This window comes from Macrotis lagotis, chromosome 2 (assembly GCF_037893015.1).
Source record: "Macrotis lagotis isolate mMagLag1 chromosome 2, bilby.v1.9.chrom.fasta, whole genome shotgun sequence".
Lineage (NCBI taxonomy): Eukaryota > Metazoa > Chordata > Mammalia > Peramelemorphia > Peramelidae > Macrotis > Macrotis lagotis.
The window spans coordinates 626,965-654,288 of record NC_133659.1 but is presented as its reverse complement, the minus strand read 5'-3'; the positions used below and the strand labels follow the sequence as shown (position 1 = coordinate 654,288).

The window sequence follows — 27,324 nt, the reverse complement described above, 5'->3', positions numbered from 1 at the left end:
GGCTTTATAGCCATTGGTCCAAGTGAATGGTTCCTATATCTATCTTTGTGATATAGTATTTTTAATAACACCAGCCTACCTTGTGTCTCTATTTTACAACAGAAAAAAGAAGAGGAAGAGGATGAGGAAGGAGGCACCATGAATGGCTCCACACTTGAAGATGGAGAACAAGCTCGGTCTGGAGCACCATGGTTTAAAAAGCCTCTAAAGAACACAACTGTTGTAGATGGTGAACCAGTGCGATTCACAGTGAAGGTGACTGGAGACCCCAAGCCTGAAGTCACGTGGTGGTTTGAAGGAGAACGGCTACAGGATGGGGAGGATTACCAATACATTGAGAGAGGAGAGACGTACTGCCTTTATCTCCCAGAAACCTTCCCTGAAGATGAAGGGGAGTACATGTGTCATGCAGCCAACGGCAGGGGCACTGCAGCCAGCACCTGTATCCTCACCATTGAAAGTAAGAGCTAACTCTGTCCCCCTCTCCAAGCTCCTGAGCTCTTTCCCTTTCTTTTAGCAAACAAATCACTAATGGTCTTCTCTTCTCTTCTAGCTGATGACTATTAGCTTTACTTTTTCTGGAACCTTCCTTCTCCTCAACTTTCCTACTGCTTCCATCTCTTTCTATGGAGGGGCCAAGTACAGGAAACCAGAAGCTATCAGGCTCATACCTATTCTAGATATTGTTCAAAATTATTACCTAAAGCTATTTAAAGGCTTAACATGGAAACCTGTTAAGATTGAATAAAATGAGGGGAAAAAACTTTCACTAAGCATCCAAAACTCAGATTTTCCAATTTCAACATGGAACCCTTCTGATCTAGAAGTCATGCTTATTTTTTATGCAGGATGAACTGACATTAAACTTTATTTGCCTATTCAAAATGGAAGCAAAAGTGGAGTGAAAAAAAAATACCAGAGAACATGCTCTTATTTATAAAGCCTCAAGGTATATTAAAAAAAGCACTGGATGGCAGGTTAACTTTCTCACCAAACTAGAATAATTCAGCTATGCCTTACTACTAAGGGTTTAAAACTTTGAAGGTTAACAGATTTAAGATTATGATACCGTTCTTCAACAATATTAAATTCAAACTGTTTCTGAGGACCTTCAGTAGGAGACATTTTGGCAAAAACCTTTTAAATAAAAAAGGGGCACACTACAAATCCTAAATGTAAAACTGACTGCTATCATAAAATTCTGAGGCTTTTGAGTATTAACGAGTTAAGACAAAGAACTTAATCTTATCCAAATAAATTATACTAAATTGGCGCCATAATTCCACAAAAGCTTCTGAAAATTTGCTAAGTTCATTTCAACCAGTTAATATAACTTAATGATTAAAAAAGACAGCCCTAATGCCTGTAAAAGTGAGTAAACCAAAGCCTTAGAAGCTCTGGGCATGATGAGGAAAGAGGAGAAATTTTATTTAACAAACTTTAAACATCTCAAGTTAAACTTGTAGGTTAGATTGTGGTCTTTTGGAATGAGTTTGTAAATAATTTTAACTCATAATTCTTTATTCAAACTTTTCTTATTTTAACCTTTTGGAAGATAGAATTTTATTTTCCAATGTAAAAATAACAATAAAGTGAATTCTGTATTATTAAAACAACTCTGCTTTTTCTCAAGTAATAATATGCTAGAAGACATAAGTTCTTGGAGTTTTTACATTTTGAGGATAAACTCCTTTTGATTTACTCCCTCTTTATAATGAGGAAACTTTTAATAAATGACAAATGACATCAACAGATGAAGACCAAAGATAAAGGTGGAGACTTGAACATACTTAGCCTTCTTAATTATTTATGTTCAAACCCTCTAGAATGTACAAAAGTACCTCTAAATTTGGGGAATTAAATGTTCAAAGAAAAAAAGAGACCCAACACTGCTGTAGCATGTCCACTCAGTTACATTTATTGAGAAAACCATAAATGATACAAAATTCCAGTAATGGTGTACCCTTCTTACATACAAATGTCATGATAGCAAGCTCTAAACCACATTTTGTAAAGCATTCAATTTACCTCCAAGTCCAAGCTGCATCTCCCTAAGACACTGTTCCCATCACAGTAGTCTTTTAAAGCCAATCTTCTGTAAACACACGGGTAGTTTCTGTAGAGAACACTTTTCTCAGGACGAAAATGCATCGAGCATGCATAAGAAAAATATATATATATATATATGCGGAAATACATATAAGAGTTTCATAGGGATAACTAAATAATATAAAATCTTAAAAACGGATTTCCTTTTGAAAGCTGATATATAAATCCTTGTCCCCACACCCAATTCCCAACCTCCCCCAGAACAATTATATATAGTGTGGAAAGAAAACTCTAACAATATATAAAACAAGTGCTTTTTAAAGCACTCAATGAAGTCCTCGAAAAAAAAAAGCATATTAAAGTGAGAATTGGCAGCAAATAATAATGAAATAACCTATCAGAACTCTATATTACTATTTTCCCCTCAGTAACACAATTTCTTTGGCATCCTTGCCAAAGAGACCAAATGTTATCAATAATTGTACAAGACTTCTGTAATTTTTCTATGTACTTTCCCGAGTCATTCCCCACCACAAATCTTCCCAATTAAGCATAAAAAACCCTTAAGTAATAATTTCATGATGTTTACAATCTCTAAACATAAACTTCATTGAGCAATAAAATTTACTTATCTTTTCATTTCTAAAAGAATACTGAAGTACTGCTACACTAAGTAACCCAAGAGAAAAATAAAATAAACAGATTCCCTGTATATATTTGGGGTAAATACTATAAAGTTTCCAACTCTAGGTTAAGCATCCTATCCTCAAACCTTCTAGCCACCACTGTAGTCAAATAGGCTGGCTCACCTTTTCTGCTTTCCATTTATATCACTGTTAAAAAATATTGGCTGGTAAGAGCAGTGAAAGCTTATGGTCATGAATTTTAAAAAATTCTCAAGACATAGAAACAATGCCCCTATATAACACATCATCTAAGAGCATATCTATCAACATTATGTCTATTTTCTTCTATAAAATTTCAAGCTAAAAGTTTGTAAAATGTGATGACTCACAAGTTTTAAAGAAATTCTTATATTATAAAACTTAACACACCTGACCTTGGTTGCTAATAGAAAGAACAAATGGAAACAGAAGGTGGTGCAATAGCTACATAATTCAAGAAATTTAACAGTTCATAGAACATTTATGATCAAGTGAATAGCAAATTCAAGTGGTTCCATTCTGTCTGGGAATACATGTTTTTGCCCATTTTACCTTCTACCTCGAGCCCTTCTATGGTCCATGCTCATCGGCTCGCCATTGGCCTACAGCCCAAGAGCTCCTTCCTCTCTGGGGCAGTAACTACCTCAGGGCCCTTGTCTATGAGCTATGGTTGGGTACTCGCGGATCTTCAGCACTGTGTGTGAACATGAAGGCAGTACTTTTGAATATATATCTTAAATGGAGAGAGAAGCAGGACTTTTGAAAAGGATCAGCACATTTTAGAAAATGAAGAAACAAAAACTTGATATGATGCTGCTTTTCTACTTAGAACTTAACTTAAAAAAGAACCAAAAAACACCAAACAAACAAAAAACAAAAAACAAAAACCCCACAGACTTTGTACCAGTTAAAATTTATCTATTAAAAACACACAAACATTTTTAGAGTGGCAAGGAAAAAAACCCCAAACCAAAACAATGAAAAAACAAAAAAACCCACTCAAAATTATATATATTTAAAAATGCAGCATCAAATTATTACAGATCAGAAAATTACTGATTTCTATACAGATTATGAAAGGATATTTGCTATACAGTTAACATTTCAATGATGCATATATATATGCCTATTATTAAAAAAACACACTGCCAGTATTATATAAATGAAATCATTTCTCTGTGTATAATTATGGCAACTAAATGATCTAAAATCACACTAAAATTCTGACCCATTATAACTTTTTACTGAATTATTAAGCTTCAATAGTTAGAAACAAAGGATCAATATTAACTTTGGAAGGCAGGGAAAATGTCCTGTCAATTATCATTATAAACATGTGAAGGCTGTTGAAGTTTCTGACCAAATATTATTTCCTGCATCTTGAAAAATTTAACTGTGCTCTCTTAATGGTAACAATCTTCTATATTCAAGGAAAAGGTTAATAAAATGATTTGGCTATAACTCGATTATTGTAGCAATCCACTCATCTTAAAATTAAAATTAAAATCAAACAAAAAAAAAAAGAAACAAAAAACATTTACCCAGAAATGTCAACGGTTGTTTGAACTTACAAACTTTTCCACTGAAATGGAACCATGAATAACAGAAATACATTGTGGGAAAGCAGCAGCAGATTGCTTTTGAATACACAACCACAAAAATCTCACAGGGACAACATTAATGTACTGAAATATTTATTTATAGATTTCCTTAGGTTGTGCTTACCTGTTGCTTTTTGGAGCAGAACCTAAGGTGGAAGGTCTGGGAAGGCACTGTGAAGTATAAATAATTGCACTGTTTGCAATTAAGAACGATTTTAAACTTTAAATGAATCAAAATCAACAGCCTCCATTTTGTGACTTAGGACTGATAAACCAATGTACCGCCACTGCTCTCGCTAGCAGACAGGGTCGTGATCCCTCTCTGCAGCCATGAGCTCCCTAACTCGGGACAAGGATCTCAACTACAACTGTCAGTCTGTCTTCCTGGTCTGGACTGGCAGGTGGGAGGGCGGTCACTGCTCATCTGGCAACCCCAATGGAACGAGGAGTAGCCTCGCACTGACATCCCTACATCCTGTCCTTTCCTTTCAAATAGGTCTCAAAACCACCAATGGGCCTCCCTCCCCAGTGAAGGGCTGGTGTCAAAGGAGCATTCATATTGCTTATTATTTGCAAACAAACGGAAAATTTCTGTCTGGCTAAACAGTTTCCAATTTTTGGAGTTTAATATACAAGATATGCATTTTTCATACTTAAACAATCTATACCTCAGGAGCACCAGAGGAAAATACTATATTCACTTTGTCAATATTAGTTTTGTTTAGCTACAACTAAGCATTTCATAAATACTTACCCATTAAGCTCACATTAAAAAAAAATGATATCGATATATAGTCATAGTTAGAGATAGAGATATACAGCCTATGGCATCTGCTTTTCCAATAAAGAGGCAGTTAGGATCCCCCAAGCTCTCAGCACTGTATTCCAACATAATATCACACAAGGTACGACATTTGCATTATGTGGAACATTTGACAGCCATTTGTCATACTCATGTACTTACAGTGCCATGCTCCTTGAAGGAACACAATCAAGGATGACAGACAGACAGCCCCGGCCTCCTCACCCCTACAGAGCTAGTCCTATACTGGATGGTTCAAACCTGCGCTTCAACAGACAATGGCAAGACAGACCGTATTTGCATGTTGTCTAATAGATTAATATGCAAAGAGCCAACAAATATGCAAAGAGCAAAACAACGGATTTCAACCAAATATCAGAATTGCAGCACAAATGTTAAAGAGTAAGAAAAGGATTCAAGTACATCAAAATATTAGTTGGTTCAATGATTGGACTTGTGCATTTACAAAACAAAGCTTATCCATACTTCAAAAAAAAAAATGGCTCTAACCTCAGGTTTCAATGATAGAAGCAGTTATATGCTACCTACAAGGCATCCTCAGAAGACAGGCTTTACAAAGAAAAATGCTAGTTCATATCTGCTCTCTGAAAAATGTTGAAAATCATTTAAGCTCAAACAGTCTTGGTAACCAAGGCATTATCAGATTAAGAACAGAAAGGTTAACTGTTGTTTATAGCAGCGGCCCAGGCCTGAAACAGTGGTCAGGGGTTAAAGGAAATGCTGGAAGGTCATCCTACACATGCAATTCTTAAAAGTCCAACAGAAGGAAAACCGAGATCTCCAGATTACTTGTGCCCAACAGTCATCTAGACCAAGTGGGAAAGATCCTCCAACTACCACTAAACTGCAAAGGGGAAAAAAGAACATGCCAGTGACTTCCGTTTCAAAGCTCTATTAAGATTTCATGGGGAAAGCTTCTCTTTGTGTACCTGTATCTTAATCCATCACTGCTAAGCAATTCCGAATCCTTGAAATACCCACATATCCAACTTACCGACACAGGAGGTTTCATATTATTTATTGTAAAGCACAAAACAGGCATTTTAAAAGTGAAAGTATACATTGAAAAAGTACATTTATATCACAAAGCATTGACCACATAATAGTTGCAAATACATTTGCTGGAATGTGTACATCTACACTAAGGTACTAAAAACAAACCAATGTTCATTTCTACACAGAAATATTACCTCCTATCAGTAGTGATAGATATTTTGTACATTTTCAAAAAACACTATTTTTTTAAACCAAAACAAAATTAAGATCTTCATCAAGGCGTCTGCATCCATACATTTAACAAAGGTTTTTTTCCCCCACACAATGAAGCAAATACTGTTTTGTCCACTTCTTATTATTGGCCCTGTGCAGAAGAGATACATAAGAGATACACAAAAAGTTAAAGAAAATCCTTTAAATCAAGTTAACTCAGGAGTGAATCCTTTAAGAAAGAAAAATTGGTTAATATAAATGGTGGTGGCTTCTGCATGATTTCAATACCCTGGGGGGAGAAAATTTTTTTTTAAATCCAAAGGCAAGGAATGTGGAGAGATTCAGCACTCAGATGCCAGAGAGAGCTCTAAGACACGCCACATTACTACATTTAAAGGTCAAGTTTGCCAGGAAAAAAATCCAGAGGCATATCCACTCCAAGTGACCCAAGCGGCAGACATGCAGAGAAGTAGAAACAGACCAAAGAGCCAACTCTACCTGTGGGGCTGGTGGGTGCTGCGGCATCCCTTGGGGGCTGGTCTGCGCATAGTACGCGGCCTGCTGCCGGTAGTATTCTGCCCAGGCTGCACTGTAGTCAGGCTGGCCGCCTGGCGGGGCCCCAGTCGGAGCAGGAACGGCTTGACCTAAGAACAAACAAAAGGGAAACGTCGTTACTGTAACCTAAGTGAAACGCGCGAAAGAATCTCGTTTCTAAGAAAAACAATACCTTGCTTCTTGTAATATTCCTCCCAAGCCTTTGAATAATCCTGTGTCTGCCCTTGTTGACCTAAAAAAAACCCCCTATATTTTAATACAGAACGATATCCACTGTCAGAACAGGTTATAAAGACAAGCACACAGGAGAGAAGGGCCTGGGCTTTTCAAGTGGGATTCAGGGCCAGAGGAATAGCTTGAGGGTGAATACACCATCCTCTCCCTCTGCAAAAAACCTGGATCTTCCTATCCATCTGATAAGTAACACCTAGGTATTGCTGTCCTTTTGGCAAATGGGGGCAGGTAGGGAGGTTGAGATCATAATCCCAACAGATGACATTACATAATCTCAAAACTAAGTGTCTTCAGGTGTGGAGAAGACAAAACTGGCTCCTTCAGCTCAGTACCTAAGTCTTTAAGAAAGCCCAGGACTCCAATAGATCAACTGGTTTGAAACAGTGACTTCTAAAAAAACAAATATCAAATGGGTAAACTCATTAAAGTTAATTCTACAAGATTAAATTTTCCTTGCTTCCTTAGGAAGTCTCATTTCAGTAGCACTTTCCAGGCATCCTTTTGGATATAAAAGCAACTGAAGACAAAGTTATCACTTTTACTCGTGACAAAGATCAATGGGATATTAATCAAGATTTAACCATGACTTGATTAAATTGAGCAGGCCAGATCTCATCTCAGTCTGCTCTTGCATACTCCTCCCTTGCTCAGAGTACTTAAGTGTTAAAAAGGAACCCCAGGATGTTGGATAATATGGTGAAAGTTGGCACAAAGGTGAAAGTACCTTCAGGTGCCTCATGTTTGTGAGGACAGGGTCAGAGCAAAGGCAAAGGGAGAAGCCCCATCTACCCCACCTTCCCATCTCTTGAAGGAGCTGGAGTTTTCCAATGTCCACCTCCTCAGGAAATCCTTGGACCCTTGGGATCTGGCTGAAAAGCCCTTCATAACTCTCTGCAAGGCTCAAGTCTAACCTCAAGTCCCGAGTATACAACGGCCAAGTCTGATTTGCCTGAGAGACACATTGTTCATTGAAGACAGAAAAGCAAAGGAGAAACTTCGCTTTATGAAGCTGCTTTGAAGGCTCACCAATTATTCTTAAATGTCACCATCTTTTTTATTTTTTACAATTTAGAATATCCCAAACACGAATGTACACACTGAGCTCATCATTTCTATCACTCAGTGAGTAAGGGTCTCCCTCTTCATGATGCCAGAAATTTAAATTTGGGTGACCCAGATTCAATTCTTAATAATTTAATAGAAATTTTGAAGACCTAAGCTAGAAGAGGGTTAAAAAAATCAATAACAAAGTCCCCAACATCACTTCAGAGAATTAGCATGATAGACTTGATAGACAATTCAGATTGTGGCCAGCTTTTTATATGAAATCAATAAAAGTGGGACCCAACAGACCTTCTGAGTTTGTCTTAAGAGGATCATTTGAAAGATTCCCCATGTTCAGCAGGGACTGTGATACTATGGCTAGGAACTTGGGTAGAATTAAGAGTCATTGTTCCTCTTCTCCAAAAGCTTCCCCAAAAGGGGGCCAAGACATGAAAATAGTGAAACACAATACAGGCAGGCATAGCTAATTAAAGCACAAATCAGGAAGAAAACCCAGGCAACATCTGAAGCAAAGGAAAAAGAATCCAATTTCGTATGAAAAATCAAAAGAATCCATCACCGAAGAAGTCTAAATAATTGCGAAGCACCTGTTGTTTGACTGCCAACCCCAATATCCCATGAACCTGGGATCACGATTGGGTCACCACCAATGATGGGATAAAAGGACACTGCCAGCCAGGTCTTAATGCTCAGTTTCCTTCAGTTAGAGGGTTGTCTTCCCTTCCCCACTCTTGAACTCAGCAGACAGAGAGGTGCTTTGAGTGAGTGGGTTGCTGTGCAAGGTCGATTCAAGTCCTGAGTCTGCTGTTGGATGGTCCCTGACAGAGGAGGGAGGGAGGCCAGTTATCATCGCTGGTCTCTTCTATGAGAAGCAGGGACATGCTTCCAGGAACAGCTCCAACATGAGGGATCCAGGGGTCTTGTCTTGGCCAAGTCCCTAAAATGTGTGGGATGGGACCACCAGGCTTGAAGACACAATGCCTTTGGTTACATTCTTGAAAGCCTCCTCTTCTTTGCCTCTGCCAGTCACCCCACATGTCAGGATCACAGCCACACCTACTTCTCACCTGCCATGTAGTTGTTCCCCAATTGATGGGCACTCACCCAGGAGACCTTCTAGATCACGAGTGACCTCTGTGGAGGGAAATCTCAGGCTGACGCCTGAATCACTATCAACCAAATTTCAAATTGCTTTCCAAAATAATTCGGCCCAGTCACACCAAATGCATCCAGGCTTCCCCCATCTTTTGTCATGGGCCACAGGGTTCCAACACAGCTATGACCGACTTTCCTTTCTGCCTGCCTCAGGTTCCAGTGGGTTTACCAGAGCACCTGCCTTGAAGAATTGTGGAGAGGATCTAGGAATAGAACTATAGCGTGCCTGGCACCTGGCCTGGTTAAGAGCAGGGGCTCAGTCTTCAGGCTTGTTTGAATGGGCATTTCTCTTACAAGTGATTTGGTGATGAAGGCATGAAATTTTTCTTTTCAGGAAGCTGGGGTGATGGTGGTGGTGCAGTGGATGACCCATTGGCATGAATAAGAATCCTTCCTTGAGTGGTGACCCCTCCCCCAAGCACCTTGTGGTGAGGGTACAGACAAGTGTGTGCCACAAGCCAGAAAGCACCATTAAATGTGTGCTCAAAAAAAAAAATCTCTATTTCAAGCACAGGCTCCCATAGAGGATTTTCTCATCACAAGTTCATCTTTAGTGATTGACTGTATATAAATTAATTTATATGAAATCACTTTTTGAAGGATGTGAAGGTCTTCTGGACTGCCCCTTCATCTTCTTAAAAAACCCAGGCATATTCTTCAAAGTGCAAACTTCTTGTTTGCACCCTATTCTTGCAGGATTAGAGGGGAGGAGCTTTCTGGACCTAAGGAGGATGTATGCAGCTGAGTATGTCTTGTGGTGGTGGGGAGAAAAGAATCTAGGGCTCCTGAACAAAATGGAGGATGTATCTTCAAAATAAATTACTACCTGGTAGCAAAATGTTAGGTTTTAAATCAATAAATTCTAACTAATTCCTTGTCTCCTAATAGATGCAAATTACCCAAGGACCTAGTTTGTGACACAGTGGAGACATTTCTGCATTTTTAGGGGTCAGTTTTACACCTACTCATATACAGATACTTGATACTGTACCGCTGGCTGGACAACGTCCCTACTATGAACATGTGGCAGACAGGAGAGTTAAGAAGCAAAACCAAAGCTGAATGTCCTGCTTTCCAAATACAACTGAGCCAATTGCCTCCTCATTCACAAGCCATGAGAGGAAGCTTCAAATCAGCTGGAGGTGGTCATAACGTGCGGCAATGCAATGAGAGCTCTCTGGGCCCTCCCCTCACACACCACAAATAAAAGACAGACAAAGCAATGGACTAGGAACAAGAGATTAGCTGAGTGACCAGAGAGTCACTTAATCCTCTCATCTGGAACTTAAAGGGGTTAGAAGAGCTATGAAGATGTTCAACAAATAAAAGTAGAACATACCCATTTTCTTGTAGTACTCTTCCCAAGCCTTGGTATAATCAACTTGTCCAGTTGGAGCTGGATTTTGCTGATCTCCTTATTTGAAAATAAAGCATATCTCAAAATCAGTTTTAAAAGCTTCATTTCACAAATATACTTTCACTTATAAATTATGAGAAATGACTTGTCTTAAAAGATAGTACACTGTAAATGAAAATGATTCACTTAATACCATGCAACTATTACTAACTCTAGCTGCCCAATGAAAATGTCTTTTCCACTAGACTCATCAATATAAATAGTAGGAGTTGGCAGCCCGTGCGTGGCCCATGGTAAGAGGCAGGAGTGACGAGGTCCTAGGCCATTCACAGGTTTCCCCTCAGGACTGCTACAGCTCTTAGAGTCAGAGAAGGCCAGCAGGTCTTGGCTAAAGAGGACATCAGAACAGAAATTCCTGTTTGTCTGAAAACCAAACAACCAGATAACTGAAATAACTGGAATTTTTTTCCTACACTTTAAAAATTACAAGAAAATGATAGATAAGTTGACAAAGGATTTAATGTAAATTTAGAACAGTTTATAGAACAAACTATGGGAACAAGATTCAGACTAAATTTTTTTTATGTGTTTAACACCAATACAATGATACTTGATATAAATCAAAGACTGGAAAAAACAAGTTCAAGATATTTTTAGTGTTATAGTTTCCATATAATTTTCAGAAAACTGGTAAACCAAGATTGGTCTGTGTTGGCGGTTCAGTCTATATATCCCATTTCCCCATCATTTTAGAGAGGAGCTTGATAGGCCAAGTGACAAAAGTTAAATAAAGCTACTATACCCTTTTCAAGTGAGCTCCACACTACCCAATCACAATGAAAACGAAATGAATTCAAAACATGAAATTTTGGTTTAGAGTGAAAAAAGCTTTTCTTTGGATAAAGGAATTGTTACCTTGTCCATTAGTCTGGGTTGTAGTTGGTGCACCTGTTGGAGCTGCAGGGGGTGGCTGTGCTTGCTGCTGATAATAATGAGCATAATAAGCAGCCCAAGCTGCAGAATTGGGGTCTGTACCTGTTTTTGCTAGAATCAAAACACAAGTTTGAGATTCACCTGTGAAGAAAAGGATCTGCATGACATGTTGTACATTAGCCCACTAGGGAACTGGCGCCACGAGACAGGAGGAACAACTAAGTCATGTCCGACTAGAGCCACTGCCTTCCCTGAAAGGATGGGACTCAAGCCTGCTTGAGGAGGGGGTGAGGAGGAGAAAGGTGCCACTGAGCACCCACAACAGCACCGCACTCCATAGTCATTTTCTTGACAACTTGGGTCAAAGTCACCCTTTGGAGGGAATGAATGACACCACTGGGCAACAAGATCTCTTCCTGAGGTGGAAGGCCGAACAAAATTGAAGACAATTCTTAGGAAATAACCAGAGTCCAGCTGGGCCCAAACCAGCAGCTCCACCAAGACAACATGGAGGAGAGAGTTACTGAGGGTGAAAAATGGCATTTCATGAACAATCAAGTCATTGTGTTTGTTGCTCTTATGCTCTTTAATTCTAGCCAATGGGCAATGCTGTGGTGCTCTGCTTTGGTTTGGTCACATATGAAGCCCTAACTCTGTTCAGAGGTGAGAATGTGCCCATTTATGTAGTTGATCCTGAAGGGCAAGCTAAATGCTCGAGGGTCCTTCACCCCATGCCCCATGGAAATGGGGCCGGTTTAAAGGTGGTGAGAGGATCAAGAAGGGAAGCCTTGGTTTGGAGGATCAGAAGGCCTGGCAAGTAAAACAAGAGAGCTGTGAGACTGGTTCCCTGACGAAAAACTCCCTCCCAATTCCAACTGGTCCCAATCCAAGTCGGCTGTCCCTGGGAAATTAGGAGTTTTCTAAGATTTTATTTTCCTCAAGTACTGACTAGTTCTCAAAACTCAAAGCTTAAGAAAAACTCTAATCTGAACAAATCAGTAGGCAACTAGATTGAATTTTCAGGAGGATTGAACCCTGTTTGACACACTGTAAGGAAAAAGATTTTTGAAAACTGAAACACAAGGAAACAAATATGCAACTATTTGGGAAGAAAGCAAATTATGAAAAAAAAAACATGATGCATTTCCAGTGTAAAGAGCAAATATAGAAATCTCTCATAAAACTGGAAGATATTACATAAGATGATCAACTAAGGAACCCAAGAAAAACTAGCAAACCTTTGATCCTGTCCAAGACACCAATGATCAAATTTTGTGAATCACTGAAATCATACCCTCCCCCATAGCTGCTCCTATGGTCAATGGCTCACTATCAGTTGATATGTGACTGCTGCTGCTGAAGCAACAGGAGGGTTGGATGGAGCAGAGTTGCATTGCCTCGCATTGTGCCACAACACACCCAAATCTTCCAGACCAATAATTGCTCTTTATTGATCACCTGTGTCTCCATTAAGGAGATGTGCACAGAAGGGAATCCAAAGGACTCTTATGGGAGGGCTACAGACCCTAAAACTCTCCCCAAAGGCTTCCCTACTGAAGCAGATCTGACCAATGAATCCCTCCAGAGTGCCAGATCATCGCCAACTTGGCTCCAGGTGGCAGGTGATGCCCTAAAGGAAGGTGGTCAGGCCCAAACAGAAGTCAAACTTCAGGCCTATTGTCCTGGGTTAGAAAAGATCTCAGCACCTGGGCAACACACAAGACTTGGAGGCCTTGTGAAGAAGACTCCTCCTCAGCCACAGGGCAGACCCAGAACCTTCCAAATGCTCCTACCTCAGGCTGCCTCTCATGAGCAGAGTCAATAGGAAGGACAAACACAGCTTCTATCATTTCATGGGGGTGCTTGGATGTGAGACTGCATCCTGACCCCTTCCACCCCAAAACAAGCATAAAGGCTTGAAGTACTGTTACATCTTTCACCTGGATCAGGTGGGTTCTGCTGCTGCCAATGGGGATAGGCATTTCCCCAGCCTTGGGGAGCATACGGAGCTGGAGGACCACTGGAGAAGGAAAAAAAAAAAGACACGAAAGGTAACTCATCAAATCCACCTTCCTAAGAGGGTCAAAGCACCAGAATAAGAGCCCAGTACTCACTGAGGAGCAGGGCCTGGTGGTCCTGGATTATAAGGTGCAGGATTGTAAGGCCCCATTGGATTTCCAGGTCCTGGAGGTCCTGGAGGTCCATGGGGGCCTGGAACACCATGAGGTCCATGGGGAACAGGTGGACCCAAAGGATTTACTGGACCCTGGGAAACAAAAGAACATATTTTAAGTAACATAACAATTCAATCCCCCAAGAGGTAGAACAGACAAAAGACCAACTAAACTGAGCACTAATGAACCAATTATCAGACAAACACTTATTATGTGACTACCATGCATCAGATGCGGTGTTGAGAGCTGCAGACACAAAGGGAAAACACTACTCTGCAATACCAGCTCTTATAGAAGGGAATCTGAGAGGGAAAGGAGTTTTGGGAGTGGGAAAGCTTAAGTCTAGGAGGAGGAAACCAAGAGGTGAGGAGCAGAGAACAGAACACTCAATGTAGCTGGATTGTAATGTAAATACAGCCTGTGTAATTGTAAATGGTCTTATGTTAAAAAGTGAAAAAGGAGAGATCTGAAGAGGCTGGGCTAGGTGATGAAGGGCTCTGTTAACACTAGGCAGAGTCTTTTTGTATAAGCTCCTGGAGCTGATAGTGGGTCTTTTTTTGTCAGAATGGAGAAAGGATTAGAGGCAGGTAGAGGCCCCCCCCCCCCCCCCCAGCAGGGTGGGGGCAGAAAGGAGAGTTGCTGTCATTGGCATGGGGGTAGTGGGGGAAAGAGACAGTTTAGTTGTGGTGAGCCTGAAGGACTGGGAAGATGTCCAAGAGTGTGTCTGTATGTATGTGTGAGAGAATGAATGTGTCTATGAGTTAAAGAGAACAGAGACAATACTGAGACATCCAGATGAAGCATAATCTGGAAAACATTTGCTGAACCCACAGGTGCTGACAGGATCTCCAAGTGGCCAGTCTGGTCAGTATAGGTGGTGGGTAGCACCCAAAGGGAGATGTGTTCTTCCTGTCCAAGCTTCCTATGAGGTCCTAACCTATTTCCACTTGGGGGTCACCAGTGTTAACACCCAAAAGACCAAGCAATATGACTTGATGCAGAGTATAAAGGACAAAGAAATAATGAAAGTATTTATTTCAAAGTAATTAATAATATTTTTTTTCTACAGATGCATCTCGCCCTCTAGTGTTAATTTTATACCTAGAAGAGACCGACAAACTGATAACTTTACAAATTGTTAAGGAAGTCCCAAGAATGACTTATAAAGGTTTCATGGCCCAACCACCCAACAATCCATCTTCTGTTTAACTGGTCCAAAACAAAACACCTGGCAGTCACTCCCCAACAGACACACAGAGTAAGCTGTAACTTTATGGCTCCAATTATGGGCTATTCCAAATCACTCTCTATAAAAAGTAATTGATAAAAACCTCACAAGTACCCCCCCCCAAGATCAACCTCAAAGGTCAGCATCCTTAGAGGCTAAGGTTCAAGTCCAACCTTGGTTGATAGCTGGTTGCTAGGCCCTTTCCAGCTCTTTTCTACCTTCCACTCTGAGGTTTCTTGATTGGCATTGGATTCCCAGAGAAGCATCTCCCTAAGGTCAGGGAATCAACTTCAGACTTTTTCTATCTTCTCACAGCCTAATACCTTTCTGCTTTCCAGTAACTGCTACTGAGTACACCCTCCCACCCCAAGAAGATGTCTGTGGCAGAGCTCTCTGTACACTCAGCTCACCAACCAGTCAAATGCTTCAGGTTCTGACCACAAACCAAGGAGAAGGGGGGCTTACAGGCAGTTGGTCAAGTTGGAGGACTTTTTTCTCTGTTATCTCTATGGGGAAGAGACTGGCCACCTTATCTATAGGGTTGGAAGAAATTGAGCCTCAGGTAAAAATAATGGTCATCACTCAAATGACCACTGGTACTTGTTACAGTTTTAAGACTAAATTTAGCAGGGACAGGATTGGCCCTGGGGTTTGGGAAGAGTCCTGCCTATGGAGATCCACATATTTACTATCTTTGAAACAAGGACTGGATTTGTGGGATTACTGCCTACACCCAATTGTCCAAAGGGTTGGTCAAGAAACTGTGATGTACACTTAATGGTCTGGATGGGAGCTGGAGCTATGGAACCATAATTTATATTCTGATTAGATTCTAAGCTGTAGTGAAAAATAACCAATTAGACAGCTAGGGCCTCCATTTGCTGACTTGCTAAGCCATGCCAACAAATCTGTTGATTTGAATGTATCAAGATAGATGTCAACAGGCAAGTAGCAAAAGACATCAGAAAGTTGACATGTGCTCCCGCACAAACCTAGAAAATAGGATGGGTCCATGTCTCTAATAACAAGGAAGTAAAAATCTTGATAGAAGAAAAGTCAGTAGTTACGTCAGTAACAAGGATTGTGATTTAAGAAAGAAATCACGAACCCAAATTTTTATTATACAAGGGGGAAATTTCAAGGAAAATGTGCTGTGTTTGGGTTCTACAAGAATGTGAAGGGAGGATTCTAAGTTTCCATTACAGGGATGGAGCTCTGCCTATTGTTGCCTTATGGGCAGGTGACCTCAAATCTGATCAAAAACTGATGAGATTGCCCCACCTGCTTTCCTGGAGGAGACTTGACCTTCTCCTTTGCTCATGCTCAAGATCTAACTGTTTTTGCTCATTAGTATGATGAGCAGGGCAGGGGAAATGTATAGGATCCAATGTATCAATTAGATTTGTCACCTCAGCTTATGATTAGCATGAAGGGGTAGAAACAAAAGCCTTTCAAACTGCATAAACAAGCTTGTATTTTGGAATTTCCCCTGCCCCTTTCTCCCACCACCAGATGTGTGCCATTTTGTTAAGACATCTTAATAAAAAACCATTTTAATCAAAAAGAAAAAAATAAAGATCAGGAATATGACAAAGTCTGACTCAAGCTCCAAATTTCAAGACAGAAGGAGGAAGCTTTAGGGCATTCACAAGTGCTGAAGACCCTGTTCCCATCTCCATCAGCATGGGCTCCAGGCTGTGGAACCCCAGTGTTCTCCATTCACCCACAGTAGCCCCAGGCATACTCACACCAATCTTCTCCTCTATGAGCTGCCGTGCATAATCGATCTGCTGTGGAGTTCCCCGTATTGTAAATAACTTCATGTTAGGGTCTGCATTTGGTGGAGGGTTTCTCTGAAGTTCTATTCTAGCACCAGACTGTTGGCTTATGCTTTTTATAGTTTCTCCACCTGAAATACAAATTGCTTGGCTGGCTGGTTTTCTTCCTCATTTCAAAGGCCATTTGTGGTAGTGGTGGTGGTGGGGTGGGGGAGAACCCTTTCCCAATTCTTTATGTCATTTGCAAGTATTCAGACATCACTTTCCACTTAACGCGATAAAATATGGGATCTGAGATGTATCTTAAGCTCCACAAAAGTACCACAGATTGGATCATTTTCAAATGTTTTTTTTAAGGTAGAAAGGCTATAAAACTCAGGAAAACTTCTGGTTTGAACTCAGTGCTCTAGTAAAGCAATCTGATTTTTAACACTTGAAATTCGTTTCATCCTATTTTAGGTTTAGGCAAAACCACTACACTATCAAATTTCTACATCTCTACAAAGTTGGCACATGTCTTGCCCACCCTGCTCAAGGATCTCACTCCCAGGGGGCCAGCTCACAGACTCTGGCTACTCATTGGTGGCTAGGAGAATGCAGAGCATCTTGCCTTTTCCTATGATTAATCCAGTTTTCCCAGTTGGAACAATAAAATTAAATTCCTGAAGCCCGCCAGGTGGCCCCATGCTCCAGCTGCCTTGGCCTCTGCCTCTGCCTCGACCACCAGGTCCTGGTCCACCAGGGTTACCAGCCTAAGGAAAAATGACAAGTCAGTGCCCAAACCCTGGAACCCCACTCCAGTACCAAAGTGCCAGTCTGAAAGCCCCCTCCCTTGGGTTCATGGAGACAAAGCATCCATAGAGCCTTCAGAAGGAGAGCATGACAAGGGACAGCAGAGAGCAGCAAGCCCAGGAGAGCTCATTCTTTGGAAACTCTCAATTTACCCCAACAAACACACTGACGATGGAAGAGTCTCCATTCAAATTTGTTGTCAAAATGTCCAGAATATTTTGAATAATCCAACCTGAACACTTCGGAGGAGGTCAGTGATAATCTCTGCTGCGTGTTGACATCTGTCGGGTGGGCCAGTGATCTGTGCTATTCGATCAGGGGTCGTCCCATCATCTGCAAAAAGCAGGTACCTGGGTCATCTTAAATGCACCAAATAGGAGGGAGAGATCTAAGATTCAAGTGTAGGTGCTCACCTGGTTTGAACTGGATCCGAACACCAGCATCATTCTGTATCTTTTTGATCATCTCACCATTTCTGCCGATCACAATTCCCACAGCAAATCTTGGTATGGGGACCTGGTGAGAGGCAACAGAGTTTAGAATAAAAACAGTCAACTTTTTAAACACAAAAACATGTCAAGACACTTTTGAAGGAAAGGGGAGCAGCAGCCCCCAAACCTCCCTGAGGTGACGAAATGGAAAGTAAAAGTCTGACTCCAGGTGTAAATTAAAGAACTTATTCCTATTTTATCAGGAAAATAAAATCCATCAGAACCCTAGGTTTTCCCAATATGGCAGACAGCTTTTTAAAAGGTCTTTGAAGAAAAAAGCCTGCAAAGAGCAGTTGCTTCTGAATTAGAAAACCTGGGGTGCAATGTCCTATCTCTAACCTTTGTGACCTGTGTCAGTCACTCACCATTCATTTGCTTTGCCCTTGCAAAGTGAAGGGAGGGGAGAGAGGGGCAGGACACACTTAAGTTTTTTCCAAGTGGTCTCAGCAATGATACTCACATCTATGCCTTCGTTTCCTCCTATTCTTGACCCATATTCATTGCGCACCTCTCTGAAACCACCTTGATCACGGATTAATTCCAAGACCATTTCCTTGGCTTGCTAAAAAAGAAAGATAAAACATGCCCATTTGATAGGTCAAAGAAGGCTCAAATTGCACAACCATTACTCCTTCCCCACTCCCAAGAAACACAGTAACACCTACTTGGACTTTGTAAGGATCTCCTGTGATCCTCAGAGGCTTGTCAGCACCAGTGTTTTGGGGGCCATCCTGAATCATCACCATTTTAACCCCAGCTCGCTCCTAGGTCACACAAAGTATTATGTCACAAAGGCAAATGAGCAAAGATTCATAACAGTCAAGGTTTCCCAGTCTCAGTACCTGAAGCTGTTTAATAGTCTCTCCGCCTTTTCCAATAACTAACCCAGCCTTGCTGGCCGGGATCATGATTTCTTGAACTGCATTGCCCGGTCCATCCCCATGATGAAAGCCAGGGGCTGGTCTTCCTTTTTCAACAATCTGGTCAAGTAACCGCTTAGCTGACCTGGGGGGGGGGGGGGGGGGGGGGGGGTAAAAGCAGGAACACAATCAAAAGTCTGTCCAGAGAGAAGTTGCTAAATCACATGACCAGAAAATAAGACACAATGTTTCCAATGACCATCAAAGCTTACCACCATAGCTCTAAGTCTTTTCTCCCCTAACAGATTAAGGCAGTTTCCACTAATTCTTAACACATGGGAACACATGGTAGCCAGGTGGCCCAGGGATGGGCCTGAAGGTATTTGACCCTGGGTCAGTCACTTAAAACCATCTGGTCTCAAGTTCTTTGGGAGAATCAAATGAAACCTGATTTGTTAGTCCAGGGTCGGCCTGCCACAAAGTAGTTTTTCCCTAAATGCTGGTTTTCTTCTTTTCTTTTAAAGTCTGTTCCAAGAATAGCATTTGATTTGGCAAATTTAGGTTAACAGAACCTATTAGATAGACTTGATTGAAAATTCCCTGGCTCTCCAGCACCACATCTGAACATAATTTGAGGAGTCTTTATTTAAGCTGGGGGATAGGGGTGTAGGTAGGGGACAAAGTGGCTAGAAGGATCCTTTTGAGATCCCCAAGTTCTACGATTCTTTCCAAAGTGAAGGGCCCACCAGCCAGCCCCTAGTATACTCACTGAACAGATTCAGGAGTTCCAGTTAACATGCAAGACCTTTCAGGTAGGCCACCACTGTCTGAAACAGAGAGAAAAAAAACCAAGAATCATATATGAAAACGGTCCAAGTGGCTAGAGCGAGTCACTAGTAAGCAAAAACAAAAACAAAGGAAGAGAAAGTTCTCTCACCAGGAGCAATCTGTATTTTGCATCCAGACTCCTGTTGTATGCGTGAGATCTGTTCACCTCCTCTGCCAATTACTAATAAAAACAGAAAATCAGTGGTTGAAGAATCCAGGAAAATAAGGGACAAAAAGTTTTATTTCACTACTTCCAACTTCTTAACATCACTTACTGAATCCAACCATTCCATCTGGAACTTTGTATTCTTCTGTCATGACTGATCTAGTTTGAAGGAAGGAAAGAAGCTAAGTTATGTTTTTCTCTAGCAAAATAAAGATTAGATAGTATTCCAAATGACCTCAGGTCATCTGGGCTCTGGGCATTAACTCCCATGACTTCAGGAGCTTTCAGTATATTTATGGAGAGAATTAGTTCCCTCCTACAAGCACACAAAAACCTCCACTGAAAAGTTTTTAAAGAAGGTAAAAACAAACGAACCCCAAGGAACAAACACACCCCCCCCATCAACTGATTTACCTTATATGCTAAACCATGTCAATAGTTATGCTTCTGTTAACTTCCTCTAAGCTGGCCAACTATACACCCAAATCATGCTCATATTCAACACAGCTTAAATGCATTTCAGCACCCTCCCCCCAAACCTTCCATTTTTACCATGTATCCACCAATATTTAAATTGAGAATGTGCAAAAAGAAAACTGTACATGTCTACCTTTGTTGTTGATGCATTGGTGGTAACTGGGATCCAAAGGCTGAAAAGAATGAATATTTGCAACTGTCAGGGCTTTTCTCACATAAACCTTCACATTGAACTTCCCTGTTAAGTCTTCCTAAGATCATTACATTTCACTTAAAAAAGCCAAGATGACCCATTCCAAAAAGTCAGTTAAAAGTGAGAGGGTGATAATCTCAAGAGGTTTATTTTCAATTCTCTGGTCTTTTCAGCTGTGTGATGGAGTCTGGGGTGGGGCAGAAGAATCAATGTGTGAACATTTTTTTTAAAGGTGAACACTTCAAGTTTAAGAACTGAGTGAATGATTTTCACTCCTCATGCATGATTTAACCACCTCCCTCCCTCCTCACACAGCTGACCTTTGAGATGGAGGTAACTGAAAAGTCAAGGACCTGTCATGTTGTGGAGCATCACTCCAAAACCAGAAGCCCTCCTACAGAATTGACTAGTGCCTGGTTAAGGTCCCTAAGCCTATGAACAGGGATCTTAACCAAGAATTTTGATGCCAGACCCAACAGCTTCTGTTGACTATCACTGACTGGAAATGAAGAAATGACCATGGAAATTGTGTTGGAAGAAACTGAGAAGGATGTGCAGAGAAAAAGCCCTAAATCACAGCAGATGGAAGCAAGAAATAGTCCCCACTATCTCATCTAAATCATCTTGGCTGCATACAATCACAAATCCTTTCTCCCCAAATGAAACCAGAATACTCACCATCATTCTGTGGAGCAACCTTCTTAGCATCTGGCTGATCTGGAAAATGAAGAAGTTTTAAATGTTGGTCCAGAAGCTCAAGATAGCTTTAAACTAGTGGTTGTCCCATGTTAACTGGAGCATTTTTTTTTAAAAAAAGAAACACCATACCTCAATGCTCATATTTTATTGAATTTTCAGGGATGTACTTTAGCCTGACATTTGAACCAAAACTTAAAAATAAAAAAACAAAGAAAAAAGGGAAACTACACAAAAAGCCACCAACCCCAAATTGTTAGTAGTCTAGAAAAATTAGATTTTTTTTCTTCTTTGTTCTTAAGGAGTCACAAAGATTAAAAAAAAACAAACAAACCCCAAAACCAACTTTAATCTATGGACATTCAATCACAGACCTTCATGTTTGCTAAGTTCTCAAGAACAGTATTTAGCTCAATTGCTAGGTAAAGAATGAAGTGTTAAGGGGCTAATGATGCTTCCACAGTAGGAACTAAAAATTTAGAAAACTTTCTTAAAATGTGGAAAAAGACGGACATTACAGTCCAGTCTATCCAACAATGACAAAGGTAGGCAAAGAAAAAAAAAATCACATTGCGATGCAGCCTCAGTCTGGACTGTCAAATATTACCAGCATATAAATCCCCTCCTTCTCCTCCAGTTCTTTAGGCAACAAATGCAATGAATATTTTAAAATAGACATTCGATACCAGGAAATAAGCCTTCAGTGTTTCTTCCCACCCCATATTCAAGTTCAGCTGATGAAATATTGTAATGATGTGCAGCAAAAACTCAAGACACAGAATCCAAGAAATGTCTACGGGGTCCATTTTGAGGACCCGTTTCACGTTTACACACTAAACACAGGTAATAAATAAAAAGTCCTGCCTTTAAAAGGAGAGGGCATTCCCTCCCAGTGTGTTGTACTGCTCGGACTTGTCCAAGAGCCATCTACACGTGAGATAAAAAGAATACATTACATATATCATCTGAAGCATCATTAGCTTGATTTCTGTAGATTCAAAACCTCACTCTTAAGGAAAAAAACATTGTTATGTATGGAAACAAACACTCCTGGTCAAAGGCTAGGGATACATTCTGTAGGCTGTTACCATCCTCTTCAAAAAAAAAAAAACAGAAAAACAAAGAAAGGTAAGTTAAAAAAATGCAAAAGAAAATTGCCAAAGTTCACATATCAACCTAGCAAACCACATTAGGGGCCTTCTAGACCTTGCAAGCTTCTCACCAATGAGATGCTCTGATTACCAACACCCAGTCTAACTTTTAAATTAAACCAAAAGAAACCCCACAGACATCAAACAGTAGCGATGGGGCTGGGACCCTAATGATCAAGGACAGCTTCCTGACTGAACAGCTTTAGAATAAGCTTCAGAGCAGCTATTGGACTAAGTGACTCCACTTGTTTGCTGCCTGCAATGTCACCCACTTTGCCTAAATTCAGTAAGAAAGGGGGCCACCCCCCTTACTCCCCAGTCAACATAACTGGTCACATCTGCAGCTTCTTACTCTCTGAAATTAAATCATTTGGTTGGTTTCTGTGATTGAGCAAACTTGGAAGCACTTGAAAAACAGCAAATATAGAAAATGGTAATAGCATACCTCCATCCTCCAAAGGTCTTTTTTGTCCCCCATAACCATAGTCATTTGAATTCAGTGATGTGCCTGCATCACCTCCAATTTTGGCTGCAATCTTTAGAAGGAAAAACAGCAAAAAACATGCAGTTATTTTAAAAAAATACCATTTCCCCACCTAGATAGACAAGTAACCTGGTTGCTGGGAGGACCACAACAAAATGTGGGATTCAGAAAGGGGCAGCAGCCACGAAGAAGGGCAGGAGGGCTGACAGGAGGCCAGACTCCCTGCAAGGGGCTGGGATTCTAAGGAATGTGAGGGAAAAAAACAGAGAGGAGACCAGATTGCCCTGACCTGAGGGAATGATGAAAGGTATTGGTGGGCCAATCTGGCTGGAAACTGGTTGCCAGTCTAAAGCCTCACCCAGGGGTTCTTGATTTTTGGGACATCTCACCCATGAGTGAATCAATGTCAGGACTTCCTCTCAGCCTGGCTAAGCTGACTTTACTTTGGAAACTCCTAGTCCAGAGGGAATGAGGGCCCTGAGAAGGATTCAGAGCAGGGGCAGAAGAGGGCTTAAGGTGTTGACCCTGGGGGCCCTTGACTTGAAGCCCTTGGAAAGGAGGCTGACTCCTGGAGGACTTTCTGATCCAAGTGGTTTTAGAGTGTGGTTTGCTGAATTAGGAGACTACAGAGGGATTTGGGTAAGGGATCTGCCAAGCTCACTTGGTCAGTATGAAGTGGAGGGGAACAGTGTGGGCAAGGAAAAGAGGAGAAGAGCTGAAGAGTTGCTTGCCCTCTGCTTTTTCCACCACCACGTTCCTTCCTATGGCTGGTTGCAGGCCTAAGAAACCCAGATGACTTGCATGGAAATCCTGGAGAGGATCATACTTGCTAAATAAAAAAGGACTCCAAGCGAGCAACTGATTTTCTACACCGCTGGAAAGCTGTCAGCTGCCTCTGCTAATCTCAGTGAATCAGGTCTTGGCTCCTCTGACTATCCAGTGGCTCCTGCACAGCCCCCCATCTTCAAAGCAGCTTTGCTCCATTGTCCCCTTTGTGAACCCAGTTTTATCTAATGAAAAAGTTCTTCACCTGGGCAAATTTTGTTTCTTAAATACCTGTATTTTGATATAAACAATCTAGGTCCAGGGCTTTACAGAATGACTGGCCCACTCCTAGCAGAGTCATGCCTGAGACTTCAACATTGCTCTCAAAGACCCCAGAGCCATCTTCTCTGAAGTTCTGGCCAAGGCTAGCTCCTTCTCTTCCAGGACCAGGGCCATCCCCATGTATTTTCCTCCTCTTCCTTGACATGACTCTCAGATTTGAGGCAGTGGAGGTATCTGGCACATCTACATGACTGATGTATAACTTGAGGCCACAGAGTCCTAGAACCAGAACTTGGGAGTCTCTTCTGGTCTGACCAAGAAGTGAAAATGAGATGGAGGACTTCAGGATCTGCTGCCTCAATTCTTTGTTTGAAGCTGCAATCATCGGTCACTAGCCCAAACTAGTGGGACCTATCTCAGCTTGGCAGAGAACTGGGCCTCAGTGAGGATGAGCTCCTCATTGAAGGTCACACAGATGGTCTTCCTAGTCCTGGGCTCATTGGGTCTTCTTCAGAATCAGAGGGGCAGCTGATCCCTCCCCTACTGACTAGACTCACCTAGTCCACTTCTTGCCCATCAGTCAATGCAGACTACTCTCATGTGGCTTTCTTAGCTTTCATCTTGTCCACTTTTTGTTTATGCCTTTCCAAAAGAATTTTCTAGAGATTTCCCTCATTACTTTGTGAGCGCTAATACTGTCTGTTCCTGCTATATGACCAGGCCACCTCATTACCTTTATGCCCTTCAAGTACAAATTTCAATTTCCTTCTAGATTTGGGAATTTACAACTGATGTAGAATATGACCTTGAGATAAGACCTAACTTCTTCTGGGGGGGGGACAACACCAGTCAATTGTGGTTTTACCAAAACTTCTTAAATCACTGAAAATTATAAAAATTTTCTATTTATCACTTTAAAAAATCTTCATCTTTACTTACAAAATATATTTCCTTGTTAGTCAGCCCTATATCAAAAAAATTCAAGATGAAGAAAAATCAAGCAAGATAACAACTGTGTGCAACACTGCTACCAAAATGTTGACAATTCCTTTTTTATTAGCAGAAAATTTTAAGCCAAGTTGTGATGTGAGCCTTCTCTACTGGAGATGGCTAACCAAACTGCCAAAGGAATATTCATGTGCTATTAAGAAACATGAACTGAGAGAAGCCCAAGGGAAAGGCCTGCCAAGACAAACCTATCGATGAGGACAAAATGTAAAAAAGCAAAGAACAGAAGTATCTCATAAAAAGCAAACCTCCTGTGATCATAACGGTTAGGTTAAGCAAAGCCCCTAGAAGGAAATTAGGATACTATACACAAACTCCACTTCCTCTGTGCATGCACTGTCGGGGTGCTGGCTAGTTTTCCTGAGTGATTCAAAGCAAATCTTTGTGACTGGAGTGCTTGGGGGGAAGCGTGCTACCTCGTCTGTTTCTCTGGAGCCCTTTCACACCAAATGACACAGCCAGGATGGTTGCTCCCCCCGTCTGATGGGGAGGGGACACACAAATTCCAGGTCCTGGGATCCAAGGCCAGGGCTGTCCTTCCTTGGCTCTGGTTTGGCTTCCTTCAAGTTTCAATGATAATCCCACCTTCAACAGGAAGCCTTCCTCAAGCCCTTTGCATTCCAGTTCATTTTCTTTGTTAAGGATTTCCTGGTTGTTCTGAACTGAGCTTGCTTTGTATTGATTAATGAGTTCTCTCTCTCTCATTAAGGAGTAAACTTGAGGGTCAGAACTGTCTTGCCTCTTTTGAGACAATTAGCACTTGAATGATTTCTCATTTCAGCTCAATCCAATTCTTTGCCACCCTTTTGGGGATTTCTTTAGAGGCGATGCCAGGGCAGATAAGGTGAAGTGACTTGCCCAGATGTCTGAGGCTGGATTTGAACTCAAGTTTTCCTGACTCCACCTCGTTGCCCAGCACAGAAATGCTCAATAAAAATTTGCTCATTTTCTGTGGGGTGAACAAAATTCCAAATTGTTTTTGAGAATGACCGGACCAGTCCAGATCTTTCTGGAGACTTCAAAGAGGCCTGTTTCCATCTCTTGCACATTTGTCAATTTGCTGGATGCTTCAGTTGGCCAGGTGGGCATTTTTATTAACGATAGGCTATACAGATCTGGGGGGAGGAATTGTTCGTTCAGGGCCCTTAAACTTTTGGGGAACAGCTTTCTACACGTGATTTCCTCCAGATGTTCAATTTCAGAACCCTGTCGGAGATATTTGATGTGAATGTTTCCCCTTGAGATTTGTCTTATCCCAATTCTACTGCCTTTTAGAATACTGTTTTTACCCCCATCTTGGAAATGTTCCCGTAGGGGAAATGCTCTTTTGTTCCCAGCCCACGTCAGTGTGCCTGGCATGAACTTCCCGCGTGCTTGGAGTTCGCGGCAGAGCACACTTCCAGAGGCTCAGTGTGAACCAGGCAGCCCGGGCAAGTTCACGGCCCAGTGGGCTCTCCCGGGGGGGGGGGGGGTCGGGCCCGAGTTCAAACTCGGCCCCAGGCGCCTGCTACTTACTTGGCCGGGCGACCTTGGCCAAGTCACTGGAGCCCGGGCTCCCCAGAAGCACAAAGGCTCCCCGAGCGCGGGGCCGCGCCAGGCGGCTTTAAAGGCCCGTTTTGGCTTCTCGGCTCGGGCCGCCGCCGAGGGGCGACGCGTTCCAGAGCCCCCCAGGCCGGGGGCCGGATCGGGGCCCGCCGGCCTTTTAAAGCCCCGGCGGGCGCCCCGGCCTCGCGGGGCCCGCCTTCCCCGGGTCCGGCCGGGCCGGGCCACGAGCGCCGGGGGGCGCGGGCCCCGCGCCCGGGGGCCCCTTCCGTTCGAGCACGTGCCCTGCCCCCCGCCCCCCGGGCCCGCCTCCCGCCGCCGGGCCTCGGCCCGGGCCCCGGGCCGTTTGGAGGCGGGCGCCGGGGGCCGGGCCGCGGGGAGCGGGGCCGGCGCGCGCGGCCGGGCCTCGGGGCGGCGGCCCCTCCCGGCCCCCCGGGCCCGGCCCGGCCGCGCGGCCCCGCGCCCCACGCCCCCGGCCCGCCCCTACCTGCCGCGCTCGCTGCAGCGCGTCCTTAAAGGCGTCGTTGACGCCGCCGCCGCCGCCGCCGCCGCCGCCCGAGCCCGAGGCCGGAGGAGGGACCGTCGAGTAGTCTGCCATGGCCCCGCCGCCGAGCCGCCGCGCCCGCCGAGCCGCTCTGCCAGCGCGCTGCTAAGAAAGAAAGAAAATGGCGGCCGGCGGGACCGGATCACATTCTTGCGCGACCATGGTGCCGCGCAGGGGGCGGGGCGGGGCGCCGAGATCTCGCGAGGCCGGGGCGGGCCG

The 27,324-nt window shown here is 42.5% G+C and overlaps 2 protein-coding genes across 13 annotated transcripts in view; one reads left to right on the top strand and one right to left on the bottom strand.

Moving 5' to 3' along the window:
• The window catches only part of NEXN (nexilin F-actin binding protein), a 54,670-nt gene extending 43,882 nt beyond the window's left edge, over positions 1–10,788 (top strand). For 2 of the 6 annotated variants that reach the window (XM_074221111.1, XM_074221107.1), the window contains 2 exons: positions 103–460; positions 10,245–10,788. In XM_074221111.1, coding sequence (XP_074077212.1) covers positions 103–460; positions 10,245–10,267 — 381 coding nt within the window. In that variant the 3' untranslated portion in view covers positions 10,268–10,788. Of the gene's footprint in view, positions 1–102; positions 4,880–10,244 lie in introns of those variants that run through there. The other 4 variants (XM_074221113.1, XM_074221109.1, XM_074221110.1 and 1 more) reach the window with 3 other exon arrangements.
• FUBP1 (far upstream element binding protein 1) lies at positions 1,613–27,283 on the bottom strand. Of its 7 annotated transcripts, none has more exons than XM_074221104.1 (22): positions 27,049–27,282; positions 22,926–23,016; positions 22,194–22,256; positions 21,312–21,350; positions 20,574–20,613; positions 20,073–20,122; positions 19,907–19,978; positions 19,739–19,796; positions 18,952–19,114; positions 18,775–18,873; positions 18,570–18,671; positions 18,032–18,134; positions 17,851–17,951; positions 17,437–17,578; positions 16,797–16,957; positions 13,761–13,912; positions 13,587–13,666; positions 11,629–11,757; positions 10,696–10,770; positions 7,075–7,134; positions 6,846–6,991; positions 1,614–6,498 (listed from the first exon to the last, which is right to left on the bottom strand). In XM_074221104.1, the coding sequence occupies exons 1-22, from the start codon at positions 27,157–27,159 to the stop codon at positions 6,490–6,492; spliced, it is 2,046 nt and encodes a 681-aa protein (XP_074077205.1). In that variant the 5' UTR covers positions 27,160–27,282; the 3' UTR covers positions 1,614–6,489. The 7 variants fall into 7 exon arrangements, with proteins under 7 accessions (XP_074077200.1, XP_074077205.1, XP_074077201.1 ...); XM_074221102.1 differs by having other exon boundaries at positions 1,619–4,486; XM_074221099.1 differs by having other exon boundaries at positions 1,613–6,991; positions 27,049–27,283.
• Positions 27,284–27,324: the final 41 nt, after the last annotated feature.

Coding starts and splice junctions, on each gene's coding strand:
- FUBP1 (XM_074221099.1), bottom strand. CDS start 27,159: ATGGCAGACTACTCGACGGTCCCTCCTCCGGCCTCGGGCTCGGGCGGC. Junction 22,257..22,925: donor AAGACCTTTGGAGGATGGAG/GTATGCTATTAC, acceptor TCTCACGTGTAG/ATGGCTCTTGGACAAGTCCG. Junction 18,874..18,951: donor AGACTATTAAACAGCTTCAG/GTACTGAGACTG, acceptor TGTGTGACCTAG/GAGCGAGCTGGGGTTAAAAT.